The following is a 10000-nucleotide window of genomic DNA, read 5'->3' on the forward strand; positions in this document are numbered from 1 at the left end:
ATACATACCTATATATGAATGTGTATGTGTGTCTGTATTTATGTGTGTGTCTATGTGTGTGTGTGTGATTGTGTTTGTGTGTGTGTGTGTGAAAGAGAGAAATGTTTTATATTTCCATGTATATATATATATATATATATATATATATATATATATATATATATACATATACGTATATTTATACATATATACAGGGTCCTTCTCCCTATCTGAATATGAAATTCTGGGACTTTTGCATTTCAGGGATGTATATGAGACCCAGTTTATAAGAGGCATATAATAAAAGGTGGAAAGGGATGACACCATTTTTCATAAACTTTATTCTTATTTTCAAGCAATATTGGACAATAAACTCTCATCAGTACTGTCTCCAAGCACTAAACGATTGAAATGGATGGTACAACTAGAGCAACAATGAATATAATAGCAGCCAAAGTATTACCCACTTCAATTTGCATTTACAGTCCTGAATTATATGTACATATATACCAGACACTGTAACAACTGAAACTCTCAAGGTCCACGGAAACGTGACAAATAAAGAAAGAAAGAAAGAAAAAAAAAAACCTTCTCAAATCTCCGGTACCTAGTGTGTAATATGAAACAACGATTCTCTGCATTTTGTATCAGACACGGACGCTTTTCATGAAAAAATGCGTTGAAAAAAAAAAAAGTCACCCAATGTGAATTTCCATGATTTTTCCAAAAATTCTCTTTGAAAAATATTTTTTTCAAGGTTTTCCAGACCTGGAAAATGAAAATGCTGGTATGCCTGGTTTTCAAAAAATCACAGGTGGTGGAAGGATTATATATATATATATATATATATATATATATATATGTATATGTATATATATATGTATATATATGTGTATATATGCATATATATATATATATATATATACACACACAAATATATATATGTATATACACGCATACATATATGTATATACAGTATAAATGTATTTAATTATATATATATATATATATATATATAATAAAATAGTAAACACACAAACACACACACATACATATATGTTTGTTTGTTTGTATTCCTGTATGTATGTATGTATGCGCACACACACACACACACACATATATATATATACATATACATATACATATATACATATATGTACATACGTACACATACATGCACATATATATGCACACACACACACATATATGCATACATATAACACACACACACATATATGTATATATATGTATATGTATGTATATATATATATGTATATATATATGTATATATGTTTATTTATTTATCTATATGTATATATATATATATACACACATATATATATACATATACACACACACATCCATGCACACAAACACGCACACACATATATATACCACACACACACACTTGTTATCATTTTTAATTGTTATCATCACCATTCATTAGTATCTTTATTCTTTAAACGTTATCACCAGTAATAGTGAATACATCCATTCCATCTATTCTATCACAAGACGTCGTAAATCTACCTCCATTAGTGAATCACTACTATCAAAAAAGCTCATTAGTGTTCTCTTATCATTGTCGCCATTACTATCAAACAAACCAGTCACCTTGTATATTTCATTCCCCATTATGATAATTTTATTGCTATCGTTCATTTCCATTTCCATTATCGGTCGCATTCAGTGATTGATATTCGTGAATTCTGATATCAATTTTGAAATATAGATTATTCGGGCCCGCGTGTTTTAATTCCATGCCTGTGTCGAACTCCAATAATTCTGACACTCCAAACTATAGGGTGATTTTCAATGTTGGATTTCATTTTTATTTCATTTATTATTGGCTATGGGCATCGCATTGTAACTTTAATTTTGATTAATCCATCCTTTACTAACATAGCCTTATCTAACCTACTCAGTCTCATCTTACTTAAAGCAAACAGCACTCTAACTTTGACCTATTTAATGATCTTGACTAACCCTAACTTACCCAAATAACTTAACTCAGATTTACTCACCTTACCTTAACCTAATGCAAATTAAGATTACAGAAAAGCCATTTATAGAATTACTAATACTATGCTATTGAGAAATTGTTATGTTGTCCTCAGCATCGCATACTCAAGCAAAATTACAAAGTATATACATCAGCAGAGAAAAAACTACTATAGATAAACAAGATTTTACTAAAAGGTTGAAACAAGTTCCTAAATCCTCTAGGAATTCATTTTCAGAACTGAAGGTAAAATCCTGAATGATTTCGAAACGGTCGTCTCCTTTTTCAATAAATCCTGTTTGCAAATGGCGTGTTTCCTCTACCGTAGTAACAGCGCGGTAGTGTGGCTTCCCGTTCAGCATACCAATAGTATAGTCGTTGAGAGACAGCTGTGGCCGTCTATTTTTCTTTCAGTTTCTCGTGCATGATTAACTTCGTTACCGCCATGGAGGATGTGACGCTGCTGGGGAAGGCGGTATATGCAGGACCTGCATTTTTCTCCCCTCTCTTTCAGTCATTTTCAAAAGCATCTTCGCCCACTTCATATTCAGTAAAGTTCAGGTTCCAGCACCATGCATCATCATATTGCTGGTAGATTTTCAGTGGCATCTACCGTATCTGGTGCTTTCAACCCACTCGACCGAACCTTGGACTAAAGGAATTACCCAACCTAACTTGGCCTTACTTTAACCCATCCTACCTTACCTCTGACCTATCCTAACCATAGTTAACCGACCTAACCTAACCTATCTAATCTAACTTAACTTCCTTAGGCTAACTTCACCTAACTTATCCTTCCCAACCACCCTAACTTAACCCTATCCGCCAGCATCTCCCTGTCAACCAATTAATCAACAAGCCACTTATTCTATGGGAAAGCACCGGAACTGCATTAAATAAAAGATGTACTCTGCTGTCAGACCTCTCACTACTTTGAGGGAAAAAATTGTTTTTCGATTGTTTAACATGTCAGAATCCGTAATTTCGTCGAGCGTGTTCGTAACTTTGTTATAAGGAAGAAGTTTGGGTGTGGAGTTTAGAAGTAATAGAATATATTTCGTTTCATGTCCTTTGAATTAATCTTATATAGTAAATAATCGAATGAATAAATGAATAAAAAATAAAAGAGGGGAAAATACAGAAGAATAGCATAAGATTCTCAATCTGTAATGGCTTTATACAGTAATCGTAAGGAAATATGATCAATATGAATCTAATATGAATCACATTAGAAAAAATATATATACACACAATTCTCAATCTATATCACCTTTAGCGAATCGACAAGGCATTAGAAAACCAAACCAAACTCGATCTAAATTGCCTCAATTTAGAATACAACAAACAAATAAATAACCAATAGCATTAAATCACTAATCAAACCAATCAACAAAATCACAGCAAACTCGCAGCGCTCGTTCCCCAACGGCCTTTCCGAGTCAGCAGTAGCAAAGCCAAAACAAGAATCCCAGCCATCATAAGAGAGGCCGGCCACGTAGGGCGGTGAGTGATGGGCCAAGCGCGGCCTGTGTGAGCGACCGGTGTATATTACCGCCGTGTGTGTGCTCGGTTTCTCCCTCGGCAAATATCTCGGCTCGTCCAACATTGACCCGGGCTCCTCTGTGTCGCCAGCTGGACGGTTTTCTTGGTGGTCCTCGTTTGTGAGAAGGTAGCGTCTGGACTGCAACGGCGCGTCTTGACCTAAATGATACAGCTCTTTTGCCCTGTAGGTACGAGTGAATAGTTCACATAAGTTTGTGTATTTATTTATTTATGCATATATGTATATATACATGAACATATATACATTTGTATATACATGATATATATATGTAATATATGTATAATATATAGAACATATATTTATAATTTATATACAATATTTATATATATGTATAATATATATAATATACATATTTAATGTATATATATATTAATATTTATGTTATATGCATAATGTATATATATAATAATATAAATGTATAATATAATATATAATAAATATATAATAAATATGTACAATATATATGTATGTATAATATATAATGACATCTATATAATATATATTCATAATTATATATATAATATATATTCATTAATATATATATAATATATATAGTATATATTGTCTATCTACATATATTTATATGTATTGTCACGGGCGTGTTAATAGAGAAAACACACAACCTGTCCACATAGGGTAATTCCAGACAAACGCATCATGATATCTAATATATTATACAACTCACTGATATAATCATCATATATACAAAAATAAATTTATCAATGGTAACACAAAAAAAATATCTAGCACACATAGAATATAACAGGGCAATAGAGTATAAATATGTCACACAGTTACAGCTCTTCATCTAGTGGTAAATTACTGGAGTAAGTTGTTCAAAATGGGTCATTACAGTTGCCAATGAGAGTGTGTGATTATATATATATATGTATACAATATATATATATATATATATGCATACAATATATATATATATATATATATATATATATATATATATAAATATAATGTATGTGATATAAACAATATATAACAATATATACTTATATATGTAATATACATATATACATATGTATTGCATATATACTGTTTATAACACGCACACATGTATATTCAATATATATAGATATATATGTACATATATATATATATATATATATAATACATATTCATATTGTAGATATAAACAATATAAGATGTATATATGCATATACTATATAAGATATATACATATTATATACAATATATATATAATATATCTATGTTTATGTATAAGATATATAAAATATATATACATATATAAACATATATGTAATAAATATATATATATATGGTAAATATTTAATATATAAACAGATATGTATATATGTGTATGTGTGCATGTATCTGTATACATATATATGTATAAAATATACATAAATATATGTATACATATAATATATTCATGTATATATATGTAATGTACTTATATTCATAATATATATTTATATATACATAATATTATATATATATATATATATATATATATATATATAACGTATATATACAATATACATAGATATGTAAATATATAAATATAAATATATATGATATACATAAATAATGTATATATATTATATATGATATATGAAATATATATGTACTATGTCTATGTATATATTTATATATGATATGTATATTTAATATATATATATATATATATATATATATATATATATATATATATACACACATGTATTTATACATAAACATACACACGTCTGTGTATGTATGTACTGGAGTCTATACAAATTCAATATATATGTATATACATATACATATGTACGTATATATGTGTATCTATGTAATGTATATGCGCGCGCATATGCACACATACGTACATGTGTATATGTATATGCATATATATGTGTGTAAGGCTAAACTCAACAAATCTTTACGTCATATATACTTCTAAAATATATATCTCTGAGCTTAACATTGCTGGAATAGGTGTTGGAGTGTTGTTTACCTTTGCCATGGTGCCGACAGGAGCGGAGGCCTCGGGCATGGCTTGACACCTTCAGGCCTCTAATTATCGGCTGTCAGAACCCCGATAGAACCACCCTTTGTGGAGGGCTATAGGGTACAGAGACTCTACAAATAGCATGCTAGTTTTTTTGCCGTAATTTATCGTTGTTCCTTGTTTATGTTCGGTGCTTAACCCTGCCATTTCCCGGGGGTATTTCATGCCTCCCAGGCATCGGGGCCAATATCGCTAACTACTAAAATAGACTCTTGATAAACGCTCCTTATATATGTGTGTGCGAGTGTATATTTATGTATACTTACATATATATGTATAGTCACGTATATATATATCTGTATGTATATACATACACATGTATACATATAAACACATAAACTATACACACGTATAATATATATATATATATATATATATATATATATATATATATATATATATATTTATATATATATACCACACACACACACACACACACACACACACACACACACACACACACACACACACACACATATAAAGTAAAGACTACGGATGCATAATTTACAAGAAACGGGTTATTTGCAAAAAAAGAAAAGGTAAAACGTATAGTATCCCCAATGATGCAATATTATCGTGAAAACGTAAATTCCCTGTTCATATTCCTCGCAACCAAATCGCAAATCATCTTTCTACTTTAAAGTCCGCTTATCATACATACGGGATCGCCGTTACGGAGGAAACAGATAAGGCAATTTCAGCGTCTAATCGTATTTGCAGAGGGCCCCCTATCAAAAAGCAGATCGCATTAATTACAACTGATATCACCGCCATGGTCGCAATGCAGTTTCCAAACGACGGAGGGAAGGCCGCGTCAGTCAGGGACACTTCCGCCCACGCCCTCTTTTGTCAAGGGGGATGCGGATGACAAAACTGTCATAGCGAGGTCAGATTCGTCCTCCCGTCCTTCCCCCCTGTGTCTGTCATTATCGCTTTCATTCTCATTCTCTCTCTGTGTCTCTCTGTCTCTCTCATTTAAACTTTCACTCGTTCCCTCCCTGCCTCGTTTTCGATTTCATTCTCTGTTCTTTCTCCCTATTGCCATACCCTGTAATCTTTACTATTTCTCTCCTCCCTTCTCTCTGTCCCTCTTGCTAACGCTCTCTCCAACGCTCACTCTCTTTCTCTCCAGATATCTTTTCTTCTATCTCTATTAATAATTAATACCTTCATTTCAAAGAGCAGGCCAGGAGTAGGTTAATTCTTCCACACAACTCTTATAACAAAACTGGAATTAACAAACGAGAATGAATGTCTCTCCCCCTATTAGTCATTAACTTTCCTCTCCCGGTGACCATAAAATCTGAAGTCTAATATGAATAATACGTCCTATTTAGCACCTGTCATCTGCTATGTTCGATTACAAAGATAAAAAAATCGACAAAAACTATTTTGAACAAAGTTCTTTGGGAGAGACATTTTGAAAACAACGATTTCCTTTGAGAAAACGAAGTAAAAAAGCCTATCTGATTCTTTTTCTTAAGCTCTAAACTTCTTCATTCCATCTACTAAAGCGTCCAGGTTCTCGGGGAAAAAAGGTGTATTAAAATTCCATCCCTTGGAGACGTGATTTTTATTTGCAGGAAGCCATTTAAGAAGTAGATCATGTGCAGTATTGCTAAACTTGTCATTGGCTGTTATGCTGGGAATTTAGGTTAAACAGTGGAGTCATTCAAGGCCCTGGCACTGGCACTTTTCCCGTGAAAATTTTCGTTTCCGTATGCCAAGGCAGCAAGCATAGTGCCCGTGTAAACATACCTGGCTCCATCCCGGGAATCCCACGAGCATTCTCATACATATAACGTTATTTTAAGACTATGAATTATGTACTTTGTCTATATAGATATTCTAGAATATTATTCCGAGCTTATTCTATCTAGTTTATCATTAAAGGAAACATTCTAGTTGTATAGATCCTCCGAAGCACAAGATCAAGACGGAAATCAGTCAGACGGAAACGGTCGCTATCGTCTCCGTCCGGGAGGTTCGTCTGCAAACGGCACTTGCGGAGAGCCCAGTTTAGACGAAAACGCAAAAAATGACTGATAAGTGCTAGTGTGATGGGGCCTTTACTCTGAATTTCTCTGATACACACAGGCGCCCCCCCCCCCCCCCCCGCCTCACACACAGTCCAACAGATTCATACAAGATTAATCCTTCTATAAACTGCAGTTCTGTTGAGTTCTTAATTCACAGTAGAAGCCCATAACCGTTGCGGACTGTTTATCCTTTAAAGTTAGTCCCTGCTCCAAATGTAAGAGTTTGTGTATTCTTCTGTGAGTGATATATTTTTTTTCTCTCTTGTGTTTAATTCCGTGTTCTATTATCCGTTTTTTTCACGCTTTTTTTTTTTTGTTTTTTTTTTTTAAATTATTATTTACCTTTTCTGTATTTCCGGTTTCGTTTTTTTTCCCCATTTCTTTATTTCCAAGCTTAGTCCGTGGCCTTTAACCTTTTTTTCGCGGATTTTTTTTCACAAACAGATGACCTTTCGCCACTGGGTTTGGGCACTGAACTGATAAGGCGTGTAAATAGCGAATAAATGTGGCGATGGTGATGGTAGTGATTAACCATAACAATCTACTTCAGCAATACATGAGTTTATTTAATCATGGTGTGGAATAACAAAACGGTGCGACATCTAGGAGCGGAAGGCAAGACGATCACGATCCAGGGCGCATGATTATAAAGCATGAGCTGGAATATCTATGACGAAAGAATATGTAACATTATTCCTCGTGGTTGTATCTTCGGCGGGAAGAGTAAATGGATACAGATAAATATTTCACTCAAGCCTTTGTAAGAAAACTCAAACATTTGTATACTCGTCATCCCTTGAGAACGAGCTATTTTATTGGCACATTGGTGGTAGTTACTTCCTCCTTGATATTTTCCACACACAAATGAATAGATTAATATACTTATACACATATCTAAATAGATAGATAGATAGATGATTAGATATATATGTGTGATTGAGTGTATGAGTGTGTGATTGTGTGTGTGTGTGTGTGTGTGTGTGTGTGTGTGTGTGTGTGTGTGTGTGTGTGTGCGTGCGTGCGGCGTGTGCAATCAATCAATACCTTGCACCGTTGCGTAAAGCACTGCACACTTAGTAGGCAGCGAGGCCCGGGCGGGGAGCAGCAGCATTCCGGTCCAACCCGATCTCTCCTCCAGATGAAAGGAGAGAAAATGCGCCCTAGAAATCTATCAGAAGTTTGTATGCTTTTTTCGGCCTCGGGCTTCAAGTACAGGCTCGGCGTTGGAATTTCAAAAGCGGAATAAGAGTTAGCGACAAAGAGAGGGCGAGGGAGAGTAGCAGAAAGAATCGGCGGGGTGGCACAATGGCTAACGCAGTTTAGGAATAGTTAGAATGCCTATGCATACTTGATTCATTTTATCCGTGGGTGAAAAAGGGGACGAAGGTTAACACAATTGAGTCTGGGATATTCCTGGGCAGAGATAATAAGGATTTTAGTAAACTTTTGCGCTGGTTGATGAAGATGCAGATGATCGTGGCATGATGCGATGTTCATGAGATTCTCGGAGAATAATGAGAAGGATAAGTAGTATGAGAGAGGTAAGAAGGGAGAGGACGCGACATCAGCTTATAGACTATTTAGCTACTTCTCAACAATGCTCTGTGATTAAGTATAGATAAATGCTGCCACACATCGTCCATAGATCAAACCGCCAATCTCAGTTATAGAACGCAACGATGCTTCAACAAACCGATGTTTCGACAAAGAAGTGTTTTCACCCATTTGCAAGGATCCTCCCCCGCCCACCGACCAAGGGCTGTCTCCAAGCCACAGGTTTATGTCGGACATTTCCACCTCCCCTTATAAATTTCTTGGCGTATATTCCCTTCCCTGTCAGATCAGCTGTCGGCTCCTCACTCGTGCGTGGTAAGGTAACTAACCTCCAGCGCGTCTTGTCTTCGCTAATTGTTTAAACACAGAGCTTTATCTCTTCACAGTTTAGGGGCAATTCTGCTTGCTTTCTCGACGGGCGATCTTTCTAAACAACTTGACTTTCACTCCTCACTCCTTAAGGAACCTAATTATATTACCTTTTTCAGTCGCTGCTCTTTGCATAACCGTTATCACTAAGTTTGCTGCCTTTAGTGTAATATACTACATAATCGTACATAATTACAGTCATTATAAGTTTACTCTCTCTATCGCCCTTTGATATAAATACTTTTGAATATAAATGTTTTTCTTTATAGAATATCCACACACATATTGCATGGCGACCGCAAATGAGCAAGGACAACCACATAATTATAACAAACAAGAATGAATCAGTACTAAATCTTACAGCAGATACCATACTCATTCAATGTGAATTAAAATTCCTCACACACACACACACACACACACACACACACACATACACACACACACACACACACAAACAAAACAAGGAA

At 34.3% G+C, this 10000-nt stretch overlaps 1 protein-coding gene across 1 annotated transcript in view; it reads right to left on the bottom strand.

The window, feature by feature from the left end:
- Positions 1–1393: 1393 nt before the first annotated feature.
- LOC125047009 overlaps positions 1394–10000 on the bottom strand; it is an 18808-nt gene continuing 10201 nt past the window's right edge. The window contains exon 4 of the mRNA XM_047645033.1: positions 1394–3705. Within this exon, the coding sequence (XP_047500989.1) occupies positions 3457–3705 (249 nt within the window). The 3' untranslated portion in view covers positions 1394–3456. The remainder of the gene's footprint in view (positions 3706–10000) is intronic.

The sequence above is a fragment of the Penaeus chinensis genome, chromosome 40 (genome assembly GCF_019202785.1).
Source record: "Penaeus chinensis breed Huanghai No. 1 chromosome 40, ASM1920278v2, whole genome shotgun sequence".
Lineage (NCBI taxonomy): Eukaryota > Metazoa > Arthropoda > Malacostraca > Decapoda > Penaeidae > Penaeus > Penaeus chinensis.